General features: G+C 42.5%; 1 protein-coding gene across 1 annotated transcript in view; it reads right to left on the bottom strand.

Moving 5' to 3' along the window:
* Nucleotides 1-22,045, bottom strand: part of LOC311489472 (contactin-associated protein-like 4) — a gene marked incomplete at its 5' end in the record, with an annotated part of 111,575 nt that overhangs the window by 50,754 nt on the left and 38,776 nt on the right. Inside the window, 5 exons of the mRNA XM_084546563.1 lie at nucleotides 941-1,087; nucleotides 1,183-1,358; nucleotides 9,651-9,863; nucleotides 12,078-12,225; nucleotides 20,312-20,505. Coding sequence (XP_084402689.1) covers nucleotides 941-1,087; nucleotides 1,183-1,358; nucleotides 9,651-9,863; nucleotides 12,078-12,225; nucleotides 20,312-20,505 — 878 coding nt within the window. The remainder of the gene's footprint in view (nucleotides 1-940; nucleotides 1,088-1,182; nucleotides 1,359-9,650; nucleotides 9,864-12,077; nucleotides 12,226-20,311; nucleotides 20,506-22,045) is intronic.

Raw genomic sequence — 22,045 nt, 5'->3', positions numbered from 1 at the left:
CACGCCTGCATGTACAGATGGCCTCATACGTACATAATCTACAGACTGACCTGAAATATAATTTATGTAAGTGAAGGATTGGTTAGCGGCACTGGAGAAGCTGCAGCAGAATCAAGACCAGATAGAAGTTTGTGGAGGGGGAAGTTCAGGCTGTAGCTTTTATTTTATGAGTCTCAGTTCAAGTTATAGACGGTGTATTATCTTGAATTCCATCCGGTTCCTTTCTGTGTGGAGTTTGCATGTTCTCCCTGTGTCTGCGTGGGTTCTCTCTGGGTACTCCGGCTTCCTCCCACCGTCCAAAGACATGCTGGTTAGGTTCATTTCTTTCCGGTACATTTTCCGTCCGTCATTACGGTCTCTGCATAACACCGGCTCCTATCGTTTTATCATTCTACACACATTCACCGCATCTCGTCTGCTGTTCTATTACCGCTGCTCAAAATCTGGATGTCGATCAATTGCACCCGGGTGCATCCGCTCTTTTCAAAGTTTAGATTAGTTCAGCTGCTCACTTGGCCACGTTTGTTTTCTCCTTCCATCGCTAAAACTCACCGAACTTCTCTGGCAGCCTCACTGCTGCCAGTCTCCTATGTACACCGATCAGCCACAACATTAAAACCACTGACAGGAGAAGTGAGTAACATTGACCATCTTGTGAGAATTCAGTGTTCTGCTGGGAAACTTTTGGACCTGGCATTCATTGGTGTGGATGTTACTTAGACATGTAGCACCCACCTAGAACAGACCAGGCACCCCCACCCCATAGCAATGACACTCCCCCAGCAGGATGCAGCCTGACACAGGCATGAAACATGAAGAACAACACAAGGTGTTGACCTGGCCTCCAAATTCACTAGATCCCAAACTGATCAAGTATCTGTGGGTGAAAACACTCTCTTTGTTGTGGTCCATTTTTATGTAGTTTATGTGAGACACTTACCTTTAGTGTAACTTGCTGGTCGTTGTGTTTAGCTAGTTCTATCAGGTTGTGGTTGTTGTACAGCAGGTTCTCTAGGCAGCCATGAAAGCTCCTCTTGGATACGACAGGTTTGTGAGAGTCAAGGTTCTGGACTGGACCCACACTCAGCTGTACGAAAAACCCAAGATGACAGAAATAAAGTCAACACATACGCAAGGTCTGTGTATTTACAGCGTCTCCGTGTCTCTGCCAAAGCCTCACACCTGTTCAATGCCCCAGCGGCCGAACTCTGCAGGGATCTGAACTCTCTCAGTGTGTCTGTCCACGGTGAGGTTGAGGTGAGCGGCTTTCCTCTCCAGAGCGACGTGGTGCCAGTGCTGATCATCTAACAGGCTGCCGAGGGAGGCGAGGCGCCGCGGCTCGGAGTCCGAAGTCCAGCCTGGGTGACGGGACGAAAGGAAGGTCAGGTGAAACGGGGAAGTCAGAGGTTAGGAAGGGAGGAGGTGAAAACAAGAGGAAGGACGGGCAGGGAGGAGGAAGAAGGAAAGGCGAGGAGAGAAGACACGGAGGAGGAGAGCGAATGGATAGAGGGAGATTCACAAAGCAGAGAGTAAAAACCAATCACATGGGGAGAAATGGAAATTACAAAGACACAAACTCTTTTAATCAACATGTGAGCAAAGTTTAATTTGCACAGTTAAATCCTGACATTAAAAAAAAAAAAAAAAAACTTGGGAAACCGGATCTTCTTTATAATTTTTAGGTAAGTTTGTCTTTTTTGTGTCTTTATTCTGATCTGACAGCCTGTTTTGAGCCTGTTTTGTTTGTTTGCTGCCTGACCTGCTTCTTTCTCATAATCTGACCCGGTGTCGAGGGACCGCCAGCCCACAGACAGCCACAAACACACACCACCACCTCACACTGCATCTAAAATACTCCACCTTCCTCCGCATCCCACCGGGAGGAGCGCAGCGAGGTCACCCATCCTCATCTCATTAGAAGCTATACTGGATATATATCTGCATAAAAAAAAATAAAAAATGAAAAAGAAAAATGCAGCCAAACACGCGATTATGCCTAATTTGAAGAACCGCAGAAGAAACATAGTGAGACATCATTAATGATAGATGAGCACCAGCTGGTCCTAATAAGTGGATCCATCTTTATCCTCCCAGTGGGGTTGGAGGAGAAACTTTGTGTTGAGTGAAAGGAGAAGTGGAGAGAGACAGAGATATGGAGAGAGAGCAGAATACTGTCAGTCATTAAAAATGTATTAGATGTTGTTTAGGGAGAAGCAATTTCAACTTCAGAGAAACATTTTCAAAAAGACGGACAAACACGGCTTTGATATTCCGATGCATGAAAACAACGAAAAGTGAAAAGTTCGGATGCTCGCCGAACAATACAGGAGAAGCCCGTCCCGTCATTACCGTGATGATGACTTATTTGATTTAAAGTCTGGACGAACAGAAAGAGACGGTGAGATCGGATCGATACGAGGGGAAAGACAGCTTGATCTTCTTATCGGCATTGATTAATGGAACAATTATTGTGTTGTCGGAGGTGGATGAGATGACCTTACTGGATGAAAGTTTCATTTGATGGATGATTTGATTACTGCCTGAACGACAGGGGAAGAGACGGCAGGAATCAATACGAGAGATCGGGGGCTAAAACGCAGAAAATTGCTCAAATAATATTTATACCCCGACGCGTCTCTGTTCACGTCTTTGTAGATTTCTCACTTTTTGAGCTGTAAAAAAATGATTCCCAGACAGACACAGGAGGAAATGTTTTCAGTCTTGTAGAGGGATGCTGCTGTGCAACACTTCAAATTAGTTGCGTTTTAAAAAGCTGAAGAAAGAAATTAAATCCTGCACGCTTAAAGCGAATAAAGGCAAATAAAGGTCTTATTGAGTCGTCCCTCAAGCGTTCCGAACTAATTATTGTGCACTTCCCATTCATTCATTCATTCATTCATTCATTTTCTGTAACCGCTTGTCCTGTGAAGGATCGCGGGGGGGCTGGAGCCTATCCCAGCTGTCGTTGGGCGAGAGGCGGGGTACACCCTGGACAGGTCTCCAGTCTATCTCAGGGCTAACACAGAGAGACAGACAACCATTCACACTCACACCTACGGCCAATTTAGAATCACCGATGAACCTAACCAGCATGTCTTTGGACGATGGGAGGCCACACAGAAAGGAACCAGTCGACATGGATTCGAACACGGGACCTTCTTGCTGTGAGGCATCAGAGCTAACCGCCACACCACATACTGTATATTTATGTTGTATGATTTCGGCTCCAAAGTGTAAATTATCGATCACTTCCCCTCCAACTTTTTGGCAAGAGAGGTAAACACACAAGAAGACCGAGACAGATACACATGAGAGACCATGAAATGTTAATGTAATTCAGCGAGCTGTAGCAAAGACAGGAGAAAAGATCTTTGGGAGATCAATGGGAGCGTTCCCCAAACACCTTTTTTTTTTTTGGTTACTACTACCAGATTAGCATACAGAGAGCATGAAGCCAATAAAAGTAAGAGATGGCTATAGTAGCAATAGAAAGCCAGATTATTTCTTCATACTGGATTAATCATAAGTGTAATAACAACAGGAGATGCTGCCGCTTGAGAGAGCCAGATCAAACTAGGCGTCTGAAAATGATATTATACTGCAGATTCATAGCTCATTCCTCAACTCAAACAACAGTGCAGTCAAGAAATGCATCGTTGTGGATTAACAAATGTGCCATGTAATGAATTGTGACGTGTTTTATTTTTTCAAAATTGAACTGCAGAGCAGTCTGTGCATCCGTCCTAGTAAGTTTATTCAAAGTCTTTCTATACAAAACTGTGGGAAGAGACAGAAGAGATGTTTCTGTATGCCTCTGATTTTAGCAGAATCTCTTATTATAAACAAAGAAGATAGCAGCAAACAGTCAGAAACAAGTTTAAACTGTGACTGACTGCAGCAACTTTTCCTCATATTGGGCGTCTGTCTCGTCATTACCGCGCGTAACTCTGCTTTCTATCATTTCATCATTCCGCACAAGCCCTCAAGACAATATCACTTCACTGTATCTTTCTCTGCTTTTCTATTACGGCAGCTCAAAATCTGATCTGCTCTTATCAGAGAAGACCGGCTGCCGTAATTATGTCAGTAATCGACTCTCGTGCAGCACGCCGTCTGTCACAGAAGCTCGGTAATGAATCGCAAGTCGGGTCAGCGAGCTGAGAAAATTTTGCAGCAAGGTTTTTCTCCATCAAAAGTTTTGTTTTTTTCCTGTTGTGTCAGGTGAAGTGAGGTAAAATATTCACTTTTAAGTGTTCGCATACAAATCATTTGAAACTAAGGAGCTGATGAAAGTAAAACCAAAACATACAGGATTATACTGTGCATGTATGGATCATATAGGTATTACAGTAACTTGGCTAATGAGATCTACAACGACACAAAGTTTCTGTTCTTTCATAAGAATCACACCAATCAGCCACAACATTAAAACCACTGAGAAAAACGCTTTAGGAACAACTCAAAAAAACATGAAGAACATCACAAAGTGTTGACCTGGCCTCCAAATTCACTAGATCCCAAACTGATAAAGTATCTGTGGGATGATCCACAGAGACCCCCTCCCCTTAAAGGCCCCCCACTAACAACATCCTATTGCCAGACACCACAGAACACCCTCAGAAGGCCCGTGTCCATTCTCTGATGAGTCACAACTGTTTTGGAGGCAAAGGGAGACCTACACAATATTAGAAAGGTGGTCATAATATTATGCCTGATCGGTGTATTGTCTTTGTACCATCTCTGTATTAACTGTCTCAAACAGTCGCAGCTGTAATTAGTCTTAAATGAAGTAAATTACAGTTTAAATTGTAGAGAATGGAAAATTACTTCAGTTAACTCCGCTCGCTTTATATTTTCAAAACTCCTCACTTCAACAACTAAGATCTAAGTGAAACATAAAATTAACCGCAGTAAAGCAGCCTTTAAACCTCCATTTACATTTTATGTGCAGCGGCATTTTTATATACACAGCACATGTACACCAATATTTGCTGTGACATTTCCTAACGTGTTTAGCTGCTAACACGGCGCCGCAAAAACACGATTTCCCAGTAATTACATCCTGCAGTGCAGCGAAGTAGGTGAGAGTGATTAATGAGCCGCTTGCTACCTTCATATATCTGAGAGCGGCGTAACATGGCTTTATTAAAGCACTGAGGCTTTTCATGCAGCCGCTTATGTTGGAAATGGGGTAATTCATGTAATATGGACTTATACTAACCTGTCTAAACTCCCTTTGCATCTTTTTTCGCAAAAAAACTTTCAGATCTATGAAATTATGATGGCATCTCCTCTGCACTGGCTTCTTCAGGATCCCCCTATGTTTGCTATGATTTTTGCTTTATATCATCATCATGCAGATATGTCTCTTCCCTTAGTTATGCTGCTATAGGCCTAGGCTGCTGGGGGACGATGCACCAAACACATGTCCTCCTTCTTTCTTCTCTCTCCTCTCTCACATCCTCCACTTTCTTTTCTCTGGCACAGAGCTCTTGCCCTCTAATTTCCTATCTACTACTAGTCATGCAATTCTGTGTTACTATGTAGAATGTTTACTGCTGTGTGTGTCCTTGCTGTTCTCTTCTCTTCTCTCTTTGCTGTTCTCTCTTTCTTCTGTCTGTACCCGGCTGGCCTTAGGCAGATGGGTCCCTCCATATGAGCTGGGTTCTGCTCGAGGTTTCTTCCTGTTAAAAGGGAGTTTTTCCTTGCCACCGTTGCCTTCAGGCTTGCTCTGGGGGTTTCAGGCCGGGTTTTTGTAAAGCGTCTTGAGACGATTTGTATTGTTGTTGACGCTATATAAATAAAATTGAATTGAATTGAATTTTCAGTTTTCTAGCAGACACCAGAAGATTCTGTGCAAAAACTAAAAAAAAATCAACTTGTACCCCAACTTCACAAAAGCCCCAGCGTCAAAGCATAATGCCGTTACCTCCATGCTTCACCATAGAGCGAAGAAGATGCGACACGAAATGTGTTAAAGAGTCAACCATAGTCAGTTCAGGTGAAGCAAAACCTAAATGAGCTTGATTAGAGCCTCATACCTTATTATAAAAAGGGTGTGACTACTTATACATTTAGGTTTTTATCTTTAGTCACATGTCATCTAGGACGTAACTACCTTAATATGACACAGGCATTGATGTCCTCCTAAAATAGTGTGAAGGAAATGAAAGGAAACGGAGGTTGAGTGTGTTTTTGTTCCACTCTCATCCAGGCCAGTCCAGTCCAGCGATTCTCTGTGCAGTTATTCTGGTTAGTGATGCATCATAAGGTGAGAAGCATCTGGTCAGTCCTGGGTGTGTTGGTGTTAGCACAGCAGAGCGGACCATGCATGAACTCAGGGTCAGTGCACACGGCCGCCGACGTAAATTACACAATCTGTAAAAATAACCGTGCAGAAAAAGTGCAACAGAGGGAGAAATAACGCAAATAATGTGAGACAGAAAGGACAATAAACTGAAGAAAAAAAAAAACAAAGAGGCAAGGCACTGTTATTCCAAAAGACAGAGAGAGACATAACAATAAAGGAAGAAAATATGATTTGGGGAAATATCATAAGGGTCTGTGTGTCTGACTGGAGACAGAAACATGAAAAGAGTACAGCTACAAAAAAAGACAAATGGTTATTCCTCGTGACATAAAATAAAGGACAGCACAATCTGGGAGGACAAACTGAGACAAACAACAGTAATTACGAGAGAAAGGTAGAAAAACAGAAGCAAAGAGTCACGCAGCGAAGACATAGGGGTGCAGAGGGACGGAAAAGGAGAAGAAGAGTGTCGTCTGTTTGTTGTTTTCATTGTTGATTCAGTCTCTCGTCGATCATTTCAATGGATGACTTTAATTTCTTCTCACTGAGCTGCAACGTTTCTTTAAGATGACGGTTTTTCTTAAGATGGAAATGCCCTAATGTAAGATGACACGGAATCTGATTAAGGTGGAACAGTCTTTCACTTACGTTGCAGTCGATTATTTTCCTGACAGTGACACAGACCATCAGTTTTTCAGAGCTACCTGCCTCTTACAGCCATGCAGACATAGTTAAGAGGTCTGGATCCTTTTTAGAGGTGATACAGATCATTTGCCTGCTCTGAGCATGTGAGGGGACGTGGAGTAGATGTCACTACTTTCTCTAAGATGTTATTTTCTTAAAGGGCACCAAGTCGACGGCTGCTGTTTGCTGGTGTCAGGCTGTCAGGAGCTTCTTAGATAATTCAGCATGTGGAATCGTGTCGGAACAAGTGGCTCAGTGACATCTATCTGATTGGCTGTTCATCTTAAAGAACCAATGCATGAGAGGAGAAATTAAAAGTGACAAAAGTAAACAAATTACTAAGTTAAAAGGACACACAAGAATATGACATGACATGACATTACCATCGAGAATAAATAAACTGCAAACCAACTGATCAGCATGATTCAGGACAGCTTTGTACAATGGTTTGAAGCTATTCCTAGCTTCCCAGCCTAATAATAGCTCTTCCTAGCCTTCCAGCTAATAGTAGCCTTTCCTAGTTTCCCAACTAACAGTAGCTTGTCCTAGCGTCCTAGCCTTGCAGCTAATAGTAGCTCTTCCTGGCTTCCTAGCTTTCCAGTTAACAGTAGCTCTCATAGCTTGCTAGCCTTCCAGCTAACAGTAGCTCTTCCTAGCTTCCCAATTAACAGTAGCGCTTCCTGGCTTGCTAGCCTTCCAGCTAATAGTAGCTCTTCCTGGCTTCCTAGCTTACCAGTTAACAACATCTCTTCCTAGCTTCTGTTAACTGGGAAGCGAGGAAGGGCTACTGTTAACTGGGAAGCTAGTTAACAGTAGCCCTTCCTGGCTTGCTAGCCTTCCAGCTAACAGTAGCTCTTCCTGGCTTCCTAGCTTCCCAGTTAACAACATCTCTTCCTAGCTTTCTAGTTAACAGTAGCTCTTCCTAGCTTGCTAGCCTTCCAGCTAACGGTAGCCCTTCCTAGCTTCCCAGTTAACAGTAGCCCTTCCTGGCTTCTGTTAACTGGGAAGCTAGGAAGGGATACTGTTAACTGGGAAGCTAGTTAACAGTAGACCTTCCTGGCTTGCTAGCCTTCCAGCTAATAGTAGCTCTTCCTGGCTTCCTAGCTTCCCAGTTAACAGCTGCTCTTCCTAGCTTCCCAGTTAACAGCTGCTCTTCCTAGCTTCCCAGTTAACAGTAGCTCTTCCGAGCTTCCCAGTTAACAGTAGCACTTCCTGGCTTGCTAGCCCTCTGGCTAACAGTAGGTCTTCCTAGCTTCCCAGTTAACGGTAGTGCTTCCTGGCTTGCTAGCCTTCCAGCTAACAGTAGGTCTTCCCAGTTTCCTAGCCTCCCGTGTAATAGTAGCTCTTGCTAAATTCCTAGATTTCCATCTTTTCAGCTAACAGTAGCTCTTCCTAGCTTCCCAGCCTACCACCTAAAAGAAGCTCATCTGGCCTTGACTTTTGAATGACAAATACAGACTACTGCCACCTGCTGGTGTGGAGACGTATTTCCTTTTTGGTCCAGACAGTGAGGCTTTTATGTCGGTTTCGTGTGTCCGTACCTTTAGGTGGAATTATACAGTTACACTCTGTAGGGGCAGAACAGGGGGAAGTGGACGGCAGATGCATAAGAGGTAACAGAAGGGAGGGATGGATTTGTGAGAAAGATGTCACGGTAGTGGATAAAAGCAAAGGTGAAAACAAAGAGAAGGAGACGGGGGGCTTTTAGGAGATATGAAATTGGAAAGAGGGCAAAGAAATGGATGGATAAATGAATGGATGAATGGAGCCAGATGGGAATCCTGATGAGAGGTGTGCCATATGGTGATGATTCAACACGGCAGCCCGACAACCTCTGGTTTAACCCCATTTACACAATCACACACAATCGCACACACACCACCCTGTACAGACTGTAAGCCATGCATCAAGCCTCGAAGAGTCCGGCCCTAACACATGCTACAGTGAACGGGGACCATCCATCACGCCTGTAACTAGACGGAGAAGCAGCAGCAGAGTGGGAGACAAAACTTAAACCAATCAAAGGGGAGCGTGCGTGTCGGCCATCTCACCCACTGAAAAACAATCTAAAGTAATCTTTGAGGAGTCTATATTGTACTCGACCTCCTACAGATGTCCTTAACAATACAGCTATAAAGTGACTTGCAAGTATATACCAGAAAAATGTGTCTTCACTGAGCTCTACTGGGCCGGGAATACTGTATGTGGTACAAGAAGTACACTAAAGGAAACGTATTTTTTTATCTCGTTTTGACTTTATTAACTACAGCCCTATATAATAGCTGTTTAACTAATAACAATAGCTTTCTAGTCTTAAAATATACTTGTCAAACATCATGTTCCACGGAAACTAAGTCTAAAAAATGCTTTGTTATCCTTCGAAGTGCAAATGTTATTCCACTTATCAATAGTTATAATTGAAATATTTGGATATCTTGTCATGGTATGGAGTTTTGGACTTTCCCTGTTTTATTTTTGAAATGGTCCCTTTGTCTTTCAGTTGGTTGTACGTCCTGTCTCTGTCTTTGTCCCCTCCTCATCGTCATCGTTAAGATTTTGGATACAACTAACCTTGAGATTTCATCCAACAATAATTCTAATATTTCCACAGACGTCTGAGTTATACTCCAGTATGAATGTTTGTGGTGAGTTGTACCGTGCTTTAGCAGAAGCAGTAGAAGCTGTCCTCTCTCTAACTCCAGACTGAGGCCGAGCCCTTCCCGTCCCTCCGCGTGCAGCAGCGTCCCAGAGTTCCTCAGGGTTTTAAACTTCAAGGAGACAACCTCTCTGGACGTCCCACTCAGCGCGGGACTCGGCCTGTACACCAGACCGCTGTTGCTGCTGCCGTCGAAGCTCACCACATCAGAGGCTGAAACACAGATTAAAATAACAATGAAACATTAAAATACAAATTAACATCTTAACAACTGTATTACTCTAAACCAAATCAAAGATCTGTGTGTATGAGTTGGTGTTAATATTAAACATGATTGAGGTTTCAATGAACAGCCATCCTGGGGAATCCAATCACAAGTGATCAGCTTAAAGTACCGGTGTGAACACACCCAGGACACATTTGACTGATCCAATCTCTAAACACATTTGGAGGTGGTCTAGGTCACATCTGACTTCATTCTTTTGGTAGTGTGAACACACAACGAGTCCTGGGTCACATTAAAGACCACCTACTCAACAGGGGTGTTCTTGCGTCAGTGTAGTTTTGAAAAAAAACCCCACACACAATCACTACTGTAAATGATTACCAGAAAAGGTTGAGTTGCAGTGGAAGATGTGACAAACAATGTGGGGAGACCCTCTCAGCGAGGACTGCATCTGTATTCTGTTTATCTCTTTTCATCTAGAAATGTCACCGTCAGTGTCTACCGCTCGCTCTCTCGCTGGGGGTGATTCGGGCTGAGGTGGTGTAAAGGGCGTAGGTGGTGAAGAATGGACCACAAACACTGAATAGTTTAAAAAGAAGCAGCAGCTGAGCTCAGCATCAATTTCCGTTTCAGCTGTACAACTAATTTCTCTGACTGAACGTTTTTTAATGAACTTGGCGAGTCTCCCCCTCCCAATGCTCACATCCAATCAAACAACCACTTTGCTTGCAGTAATGCTCTTATTGCAGTGTAAGGGTGTCTTTCCTGCTGATTACACAGCAGCAGGCCGGGGCTCTGACATCCTGAGTCATGCTGTGTGCGGAGAGCTGAACACACTACTTCAGGTCAACATTACTACTCTACACTGAAGCTTATCAAGCAGCCCAGTTAACTAACAATAAACACTATCTCATTATTTTTGGCTCACAGCCTGCGTACAGAGATGGTATTGACTTAAATTGGTGACAGTGTTTATACCTTTGTGCTGGTGTGTTGCCAATAAAATGATGCTACGTTGGCGTTGAAGTCAACAAATGTGGATCAACTTTCACTGAAACCACTGCAGCACAGACATCTGGGTCGATGGTGCAAGTTTAAGGTGGTGAACCCCCTTTTTTTAACATTAGCTTCAGATTCCAAAGCACCACTGGAACAAGGATGGACAAGCTGATACAGAAGGCAAGCTCTGTGGTAGGGGCAGAGCTGGAGTCCCTGACATTGGCCCATCATGAACAATGTCCACCACCCTCTACACGACATTATAGTCAGGCAGAGAGGTTCGTTCAGTGTCAGGCTGCTGTCTCTGTCCTGCACCACGGACAGATTGAGGAGGTTGTTTGTCCCTCAGGACATACGACTCTACAACACCTCCCTGTGAGGAACAAACTGGACTGTGGTCATTGATGATACTACATATTTAACACAGCATTATCTATCTATCTATCTATCTATCTAAGTTTTAAAATACTTGCACTTTGGATTTTCTTAATTTGGCAGTTTCAGTCCTTCGGCTCAAGGATTATATTCATAATAAGTGCGATTTCTGTATCTTGCTCCTTTGGTAGGCTATAGAGGAAAGTAAAAACACAAACAACAGATGTTGATAAAATCCAAGACAAAGAAATCCCATTAGCAGATGAATATTTACTGTTTGATGAGTGTGGTTATGCAAATGATGAGTGTGTTTCATTGAAATCGGGACAGGAAACAAATGTCGAAACTAAATAGTACACGGCTTCGCGCTCTTTACTGACTGGCCACATTGTGAGAGCATAAAGAATGAGATGAAGAGAAGTCTTCTTTATGGGAATCAATAGGATCCCAGTCTTGTAAAAAATCAAAAGAACGCTGAGAGGATAAAACCAGTGCATGTTTTTTTTTTCTTGGCTGCAGAAAGCAGAGCAGACAGGTTGGATATTTGCTGTTCTCTGAAAGCCAAATCAATTCTCGGCCCATAAATGAGAAAACTTTGACAGTGGAGCCAGCGCTGAGCAGAAAAGCTGAATCAAACTAACAATATGTTTGTCGTATTTGTTCGGCTCAGCGTGACGATGCCACGGTTGACGCTGGCAATGTGTACAAACTGAGATATTTAAAAGGAATGTTTTTAACATAATACGCTTTGTGTGATAGAAAAACAGTGGGGGGAGTAAATCAACCATGAAATACTTCAAGAAAAGACCGAGTCAAGTCAGACTCACTGTAAGGACACCCGTAGGTCTCGAGTCGGAGTCCGATCCGCCCGCTGGGGTTCCAGCCCAGAGGAATGAAGCGGAGGAAGCGGGCGACGGCCGGCTGCTGCAGCTTGTACTGAACCACGCTGTCTGCATTAGTGTTACCTGGAAAAGACTGGAGACACACAAGTACACAATGACATGACTTGAAATATTACACGAGTAGCTGAATAACCACATATGAAGGTTAGGCGAAAGAAAGAACGTAAGTGTCTGATGGGTAACACCGTCAGATGTTCCTATTAAGTCCTGAAGAAGCTACTTGGATGAAACGTCTTCAAGAAAGTCCAGTTGCCTTTCTTTAATGTTTTTGGATGTACCGTGACCTGGATAAAAGGCAATACCATTCCAACTTCAGCCGAAAAACGTCTTTTCTGTGTCACATACGGCTCGAAAGACATCTATGCCAAACTGGAAAACCCTTCTTGGTTGAGATATGATCTGCCAGCAATTTACAACACAGTCTGAGCATCCGTCCCCAAAAAGAGTACCACTGATTGGAGAAGGAAAACAGGATCAAAACCTCCGGTCCTCCAATTACAGGTGAGTATCTGGTTGTTAACAGAACCCAGTAGTACGAGTTTGTAATGTTTCTATTTAAACCCCAACTCAACACCAGTCTGAAGAAGATACTTAAATGAAAAGCCTTCAAGAAACTCTACAAGTCCAGTTGCTCTAGTTTCAGTGTGTTTTTGGATATAATGTACCATGACCTGGATGACTGAGAAGCTCCGCAGACAAGAAACAAGATCAATATCAGTGACTGAGAGTCCCTGGTTTAAATGTGCGTCTAATTAATGCCGTTTCCAATATATTTTTGTTTAACTGTGACATTAGAGTTGTGCACTTTGCAGATCTATTCATCTGCTTCTCATTGATTAGATTCCTTTGGCAGAGCACCTTAATGTAAAGAGAGGCTATTAAAAGGGAATTTACTGCATGAGTGTAATAAAGCTATGCTAGCTTGTTTAATGGACACATCACACCCTCAGCGGCGACTGGAGAACAAGCATGCTGGAAATAAACAGATGTTCCTGATGAGCAGAGTAGGAGGGAAGAGCTGAGCTGGCACTTTAGCAGAAGTTTACGTCTTTTAAAGTTTTCCTTTGAGGGAATTATAATTATTTCCATAATAAAATCTTTCCACAGTATTTGGATCATGAGCAGGGAATAGATCGTCCGTCTCTCTCTCTCTGACTCCGGGCTGAATGCCTGGCGGATCGCTTTGCGTCTCTTATGTCTCCTCGTCCCGTCTCTTCCATCTGGCTATCCATCCTAATTACATGCCTCCCTTGAAGTTGACATGCAGGTTAACTGCCTCTCCCGCTGCTGAATAAAAGCTTAGATGCATAATTAACTTATTAATTCCCCTGTAATCATGGCAGGGTGAAGTCGGATCACCTCATATGATAAAAAAGAGACCTTGTGTTCGACTGAAAGAAACCTTGTGAACTCATTTTTCTGTTTAAATGAGTTTGTGGTGTGGGTGTTTTCTTTTCCTTTTTTTAGTTTTACAGGCAGGGCTATTTTAGCTATTTTTGAAAATGACTGCTTCCTTATAATTAAACACAGGAACCAGTTCTTCAGTACACTCAAAAATAAAATAAAATTGGGTGCTTATAACATTTACAAAAGTGGAATTTCAAATTTCACTTAAATAATTTTAAGTTTTCATGGTGAGCGTGATTGAATCATGAAGGATTTGCTTCATAATAAACCATTTAACAATTCTTAATTTCAGTCATGTAGATCTAACATGATACAATCAAGCAAGACTGGCATACATTGATCAGGCATAACATTATGACCACCTTCCTAATATCGTGTAGATCTCCCTTGTGTCTCCAAAACAGTTGTGACTCATCAGAGAATGGACATGGGCCTTCTGAGGGTGTCCTGTGGTGTCTGGTAACAAAATATTGTTAGTGGGGGGGCTTTAAGGGGAGGGGCCTCTGTGGATCATCCCACAGATACTTGATCAGTTTGGGATCTAGTGCAGTGGTTCTCAAACTTTTTACACTTGGTACCACCTGAGAAAATACTTGGCTCTCCAAGTACCACCTAATGACCAACATTAAAGTACAGTAGCGGAGTAGGCCAAAGTTTTCATGAAAAACATTTTAAAAGTTTTATTTAACAAGTTTATTTAATATTGTTGGCCACGGTAACAATCATACACAGATGGAACACTGTGTTTAAAATTGGAAAATCATAAACTTTACTTAAATAAAAAAATCAATTAAAATGCACTGCGTTTTTTGCTAACAGTAGCAGATGTTGTGGTGCTGGTACTGGCATCACTGTTCGCGCTTGTGCTCGGCTCACACACGTCCTCCTCTTCGGTTGTTGTTATCTCCTGTTGCACGTCTGTCTTTGATTTAAGCCACGACAATAGTTTTGTCGTACGCTTCATTTTTAAAGTCCTTGTTATTACGGTAACTAAACCATCTTCCCATCACAGCCCAGCTACAAACGGCGCCTGTAACGGCGGGAATATTACATATATCGGCTAACGTTACCCAGAAACACTTGCGGATTTTTAAAATTATTAACTTATTTATTGTCTTAATTTCCTTCCATTTTTTGTCATCGGTTGATAGTTTTTTTTTTCATACATTCTCATATATTAAATCGTGTTTCACCTTTTAAATGTATTTTATTTTATTTTAGTATAAGTATTATTTTGCGTACCACTAGAGGGAGCCCGCGTACCACTAGTGGTACGCGTACCACAGTTTGAGAAAGGCTGATCTAGTGAATTTGGAGGCCAGGTCAACACCTTGTCCTGTTCTTCATGTTCTTCATGTTTTTTTTAGTTGTTCCTAAAGCGGTTTTGTGTGTGTGTCTGTGTCAGGCTGCATCCTGCTGGGGATGGCTGCTGCCATCAAGGAGTGTCATTGCTATGGGGTGGGGGTGCCTGGTCTGGTCTAGGTGGATGCTACATGTCTAAGTAACATACACATGAATGAATGCCAGGTCCAAAAGTCACAAGATGGTCAGTGTTACTTACTCCTACAGTCAGCGGTTATAATGTTATGCCTGATCGGTATATAACCGTGCAATATTGAGCTTTTGTAGTGGTGATGCTGCTTGGTCTTATGACCTGAGCTACCCTCAGGAGCTTAGTTTCACCTTTGAGGTTCTACAGAAGATGGAAGGAAACAAACTATCCAACAAAGTACAAGTTCCTAAAACACACACACACACACACACACTTCAACCCACAGCATCCGTTGGACCGATCCAATTTACTGGAGTAATTGTCCTGCTGTAAAATTAGTTGGACCCAAATGTAGTAAATTAGTTGGGCCAACAATATTAATTGAAATAGGGACCAACTTTAGTAATTGAATTGAATCAACTTTGATGAATTCGTTGACCCAACCTAAGCACATTAAGCTGGACAAACAGTATTGCTTTAGGTTCAAATAGTGCATCCTTTACATACTTTTTTATCTTTATTCAACAAGTTATTTTTTGAGCGTGTGACATTTCTCACATTTGTACTTTTGGCACAACTGACAGTAACCTTCTGGAGGCAGATACTTGTTTAGCCCAAGGACAAATCAACCAGAGAAATGTAGTTTGTACAAAAGCACCACTTCACACATGCATGGTTTAACACAGGACAGCAAGCTCTTCGGATCAGGACTCAGCAGTCCACTCACGCCTCAAGGACAAGGGACACTCTTTTGAGGACAACAACGTCAAATTGGAAAAACCCCTCTCTTAACAAGGGAGTTGGCCTGAGGCAGAAATGATCACTTACCACTGACAATGCAGTCGCAGCATCTCTTACAAACACTAATTGTGAGAAAGAAGATACCACCCAGGTTAATCTGGGCAACATCCTCCAATTATTCGGTGGTTAGCTGAACCTAGTCATGTGAGTTTCAGTGGCCGGTTGCATCACATGGATGTACAGCTGGTTATAAGAGTAGTAAAATCTGTTTTAAGACCTATGTAGAGCTAATACATAGTGTTACCACGTCCAAGGCTAGATTTTACGGCCTAGTTGGGGGTAGGTGTAAAGTGAAAAGCCTTGACCAGTTTTCAAGGCATGTCTAATGTACAGACTTTGAAAGAGTAAAGAGAGACCTCATCAATCTTCTGGACAGATGCAGTATATGGAGATGTCATTTCATCAAACTTCAGGTGGTGTGTGACTGAGACTGACACTAACATCATAGGGATGATGACAGTTCACATATTCACTGAAGAGTTCAATCATTTTTCCTGTTTTCATTTCTTCAGCTCAACAGTCATTTTTAATCTATTTCTTGGCTCAAGTATAAGTTAGGGTAATGAAAGGAACCCTAGCTACGTGACAGCCATGCAGCAACTGTCTCTGGGGTACAATGCCTTGCAGTGGATATGAATCCATATTAAATCACAAGGCAGCTGGACGTAACTAAGCAGGACGTAGGGATTACACCCAACTTCTTAAGTCCACGTGTTGTTACATCTCCAACAAATGGTCCAAATAAAACCTAAGCTCCACGCCAGTCATTTCAAACTGAAGAAGCCACTTGGACGATTGGTGAAACGTCTGTGGATTGGCAATAGGCAACTGGATAGCCCTACAACCAATCAGAGCAGTTTTTTGTGAACAAATTCATCTCCAAGTTGCTTAGACAACGTGTATGACTACATCGCTGTTACTCTTCTTACTGCATAAAGCCCCACCCAAATGATTTGATTGGCCCGGCAGATCTTTGCTGGAGCATAATCGGCTCCCAAAGAAGGGACTCCACACCAACTTTCCCCGTACAATAATTGGAGGGAAAGGTTCGGGCTGGCTTCCAGGAAATCCCCATGCCTCTAAAAATGTTTAACTTATCTTTTCAGTTCCTACACTTGTGGCTGGTTTCGATAATTCTGCTGATTAATCTCTGAGCAGCAATTTTTAGATGATAAATTGTGCAAAAAGGCACCTAAAACCAAGACAACCTCTGGTTTTGTTTGCCCAACAGTCCAAAGGTATTCCGTTTACTTTCATGCATAAAAAACATCAAATGTGCCGGGTGTTCAAAGAAATGCATGTTGTTTGAAGACATATTACAAACACCAGTCTTCCAGATCAAAATTTAAGCACAAAGAGGTACTGTGGTCTTTAAGCTGTCAGTAGATGTCTGTGTCATCACATTAGTCAACATAAACATGGGTCCACTCAGCTTTTCAAATACACAGCCAATGTATTGTATTGTATTATACAGTATATTCTGAAAGTCCAGTTGTGAGAGTGTATCGTCTCCTCAAAGCTCAGAAGCAGCCAGTAGGAAATCTGACTCAAGAAAAGAAGGATGGCAACACAGAGAGGATTGTCAATGGAATATGTCACAGGGACACAATATAGAGGAAAGAAAATCACAAGCTGCAAAAAAAGAGAAAGCAAGAGATAAAATTAGAAATAATTGGAGGAATGGGGAAAAGTGAAAAGAGCACAACTCGCTTCTTCGTCTTCGGCCCTCCAGGCGAGAGAAAACAAACAGATGAAGAGGAAAAAGACAATAAAGGAAAGATGGACTGCAGTATTTCCTACAGGCTTCTGAGGAAATAGAGAGAGAAGAAAAAGACATCCTCGGAGAAAAGGAAGGAAACGGCATATTTCCTCCCCTGGTCTTTCTGCCCAATGTGCTGAGAGCAGAAGCCCAGTAGGAAATGCGCTGGGATTGATCCAGCAGCTCTGCCGTCAACTTTCTCCGACAGCCTCTCTAAGCCCGGCTGACTCATTCACACAAACTCAGAAGCACTTTGAAATGTGGCCGGGATTTTATGTAGAGCGTCAGATCAACATGTTTTTAAGCTGTGACGAGCCGCTCTCTGCTCTCTTTCACAGACGAACCCTCGGTGCTGAGATTAGCTGGATTCCCTCCACATGAGGAAATTGCCCGCACTTGACTTCTAATCAAAAGCTCAGCGGCACGGCAACAAACGTGACTTCAACTCTGGATAAATGTCTACGCTCAAAGTGGGTGATTTGATTTGGCGTTGCAGGTGAGAATCATATTTTAACGTCGCTGCGTCGACAGGATTCATCACAGTCTTTGCTTTCTACACAAAACCCTCTTAGCATTCCAGCGACTGTACACTGAACTGGAACCACAACTAGAACAAAGACAAGTCCAACACTTGTGCAATGAGAAAACACTGAGGGGAGGTGTTGTATCGACGAGGAGGTGGGAGGTGATGCCTCACTCCGTCTGGGGTCCCTTCGACTCAATTCACTAATCGGCCCCACAGAGACGGGGCAAAACCTCAAACACATAAGGAAATGTTTTCTAAATCGAAAGAAAATAACCCCTCGGGGTACGTTTTTACTCACTTCACTGATATTAACTGGTACAGAGTGTGGCTTGTTCCTTCAAAATCTAGCATCTCACACAAAGTTGGAAAAAATTCATTTTTACCGCAATGTATGCTTGCTCGTGGGAAATGCACCTTCTCTAAAACAGAGCAAGAAAGTTTAACAGTCTGGGTGAAACGTCACAGGTAATAGTTACAGAGGAGGAAAATGTCTTCACCTGCTTTACCTCTTCGAAGCCGTGCACTTTCGATTGCTGTAATTATGCCACGGTTTGCGCTATCCGGAAATATTCTGACGGCTTCGGAAAGCTGAGACGTTGCGCTTTCCAGTCAATGTGGTGTCATTATGGTCATTACACTTGCACCACTCCCACAAGGTTATTGCGCTCTTATACCGTGAAGCAAATTGCAAATAACTGCCAGATGTAGAAAGTTTCAGGTATTCTGGAAAAATGGGCAAAAGCACTTACTCATAGGAATTTTCTGACCTTTTTATAGTTGAAATAAGCAAAAAACAAAAAAAAGTGTAAGCGGGCTTTTTGGGGCTTAGGGGTTAAAGGGGAATTGCCGTTTTTTACAACCTGGACCTTATTTCTGGCATAAAATACGATTGTTTACTCACCCATATAACTTTGGAGACCCCGGATGATGATAACAGGTAACTCCAGACTCAACGGGGAATAGCACTAGCGTATCATAACAAAATATTGGTGAAATGACCGAGTTTCGCGGCAGATAATGTGTTATTTAGAGGCTGCGTTTCGGTGCCCCATTCACTCCCACTATATGGATATACGCAGATCTAAATATCTCCTGAATGACTCCAAATGACACCAAAGTTATGTGGGTGAATAAAAGATCGCATTTTATGCCAGAAATAAGGTCCAGGTTGTAAAAAATGGTAATTCCCCTTTAAATGGTCAGTCTCATTGTTTTATTAGTAATATTTCACATTCATAAAGCCAAATATTTGTAGCCAGAACCTTCACTCGAATAGTTCCTTATTGAATTTGATCTGTCATACAAGACAAAGTATGAGAGTCCCGAGTCTAAGCAGCTTCATAAGCTAGGATGTTAGCATGGTGGTAGACAATTCTTACACAGCCGATTATATGGACGAGGTTTCGCAAATGAGCAATGAGCACAAGACTGGAAAGGCTATAAGCTAGTAATTCCCTACTGATCTCCTTTGTTCTAGCACATCAGAATAGAACAGATATAGCATAGTTACGTAGTTAATGCGTAGTTGCACAAACACAAAGCTTAAGAACACGTAAACAATGCCTAAGCACAGCTGCCTCACAAGCCATATGTTGTGGCACGTCCCACAACGTGTGGTTAACTGTACCGAGACTAGCAAATGAGACGTATGAAAAAGTACCAGCTGTCTTTACGTCAGCCACCTGCTCTGCTCCAGGCATCAGGGCGACACAGGAAATTCAAGCCGTGCCGCTACCGTTTATAACGCTTCGCATTTAGTCCTTCTCTTTTTCCCCGGTTCCTGTTTGCTCCTCTTGAAAGATGAAAAAGGCAGAGATAGAGAAAAATAATAGAGTAGCAAACAAAAAAAGACTGCCTCTCTGCTTGTGATTTGCCGCTAAATGTTTTGTCAGCAGGTCTGCAGAGTCAGCAGCGCTCCAACACTGGCTCATACATCATCAGCGGAAAGACAGAACTCATGATGACTGAGTTTATCTGTATAGGATAGAGTGATCCCTGAGAGTCAATACAAGCACTAAGAGGAAAAGGCTAGCTGTATATATATGAATTGGCCCTGTTCAGACCCGGTGCCCCTGAATGATCCGATCACAAGTGACCGGCTTTAGCTCCACACCCAAGATGCGCTGAGGATATTGAGGGTCAGTGCTCGGATGGTTTTGTCACTGTGAACTCACCCCTATGCTGTCCTCCTGTCTGAGCTGCTTCCAGTTGTGTCCCGTGTCGCTGAACATCAGCAGGTAGGACGTCAGCCAATCAGAGCTGCCGTAGCGACCCTGCGTAGCGACCGCTGTGATCTTGGTCCGTTCGCCCAAGTCCACCTCCAACCACTGATACCTGTCTGAGACGAGAGGGGACCAACCTCCGGCTCCTGGAGAGGAACAAAAAAAACAAAAAAACAAAACAAACACAGCATATGTAAGTGATTTATTAGATTTCCATTTAGATGGGATGGGATGAGATGAAATAAGTTCTGGTAGGAACTAAAAAAAAAACAAAAAACTAAATTGCATTGCATGACCTTTCATTCTGAACTTAAATCCCATATTTTCTGTTATGAAACCAGGATGATGAAAATTGATTGAACTACAGCAAACATCTTTAAATCCATTAGAAGCAATAGTGAGATATCAACCATACTTTCAGAACTTTCCTGAGAAATAATAGAACAAAATTAAATAAAAAGCGCCGTGACGAGCGATGGAATCAGGCATCCAACAAACCTAAAAATTTTCCTGAGGACGTTTCACCACTCATCGCACCTAAATCTGAAGGACAAGGGACACTCTTCTGAAGAAAACTGCCAATTAGCCAGAGAAGATGGTACAGGAAGCCATCAATAACTGGAAAACAGAAGGTTTCACCCCCATTCACACCTTGAGTCTGTAGTTTCTGGCCATTAATGGGTTCTTAGAGTACCACTAATACTGAAAAAGAAGATACCACCCATGTCTGACTGCAAGTGAGCATTGGCTTATAGTCGCTTGTCACTTCTACGCCATAACCTGATGTGCACCTCCCCAGACATGGACCACAACTGCTGTGATCAGTCGGAAATGCATCTTCCTGTTCACGTGGCCGGACAAGAACAAACAAACTATCCTTTTCACAGTATCCAACACACCATCTACGCAGATCTCTTCTTTATGTTCTGTGGTGCAGTAGTATCAGTCAAAGTAAGTGTTGATCTACATTTAATAGCTCCAAATCTGTCATACTAAAACAAACGCTCCAACGCACCTACAGTGTAGACTCCACGTTGACCAGTTGCAAGAATATGAACCAAGCTTTAAACTGTCTCTTGTCATGTTTCAGATGGTCACGACCCACAGATGTTTCTAATAAAAACCCAAAGCCCCCCACCAGTCATTTAGAAAAGATGAAGACACTCGAATGAGTTGTGGTCCCAGCAAGTCCACCTTGTTTTTAACTTTGTTTGAGATATACCATGACATAGATACCTGAGAAAACAGTCCTAAATGTGTTATAACAATTGGTCTTTTATATCTGTATCATGACTTAATCACAACAAGTCAATGTAGTGTAGATAGTGATAAAGTATAAATGGTGTCAAAATTGCCTCAATATATTCAAATAATTACAAAAGCATCACTACAACTATACAAGACAGACTAAATCTTATCACTTGCTGCTGCTGTGGTTAATATATTTCATGTGAAATTGCTTCATTAAAAATAAAACAAGGCGGGCATAATTTACAAATCAATAAGCAATGCAGTGCCAAGCATTGATTGGTTGAACCCTTACACTTTGCTTCCTTTCTCATACTAAATGTCATCGATAAAGGAGCTGTGTTGTTATCTATTGACTGGCTGTGCTCTGGGTCAACAGGTCAGGAGGGTTTCTTTTTTTTCCAGAAAACATTAAAAAAAAAAAGAGATCGATGAGAG

The sequence above is a fragment of the Chelon labrosus genome (assembly GCF_963514085.1).
Source record: "Chelon labrosus genome assembly, chromosome: 6".
Lineage (NCBI taxonomy): Eukaryota > Metazoa > Chordata > Actinopteri > Mugiliformes > Mugilidae > Chelon > Chelon labrosus.
The sequence above is the reverse complement of the archived record's forward strand: the minus strand, read 5'-3'. Positions and strand labels throughout refer to the sequence as shown.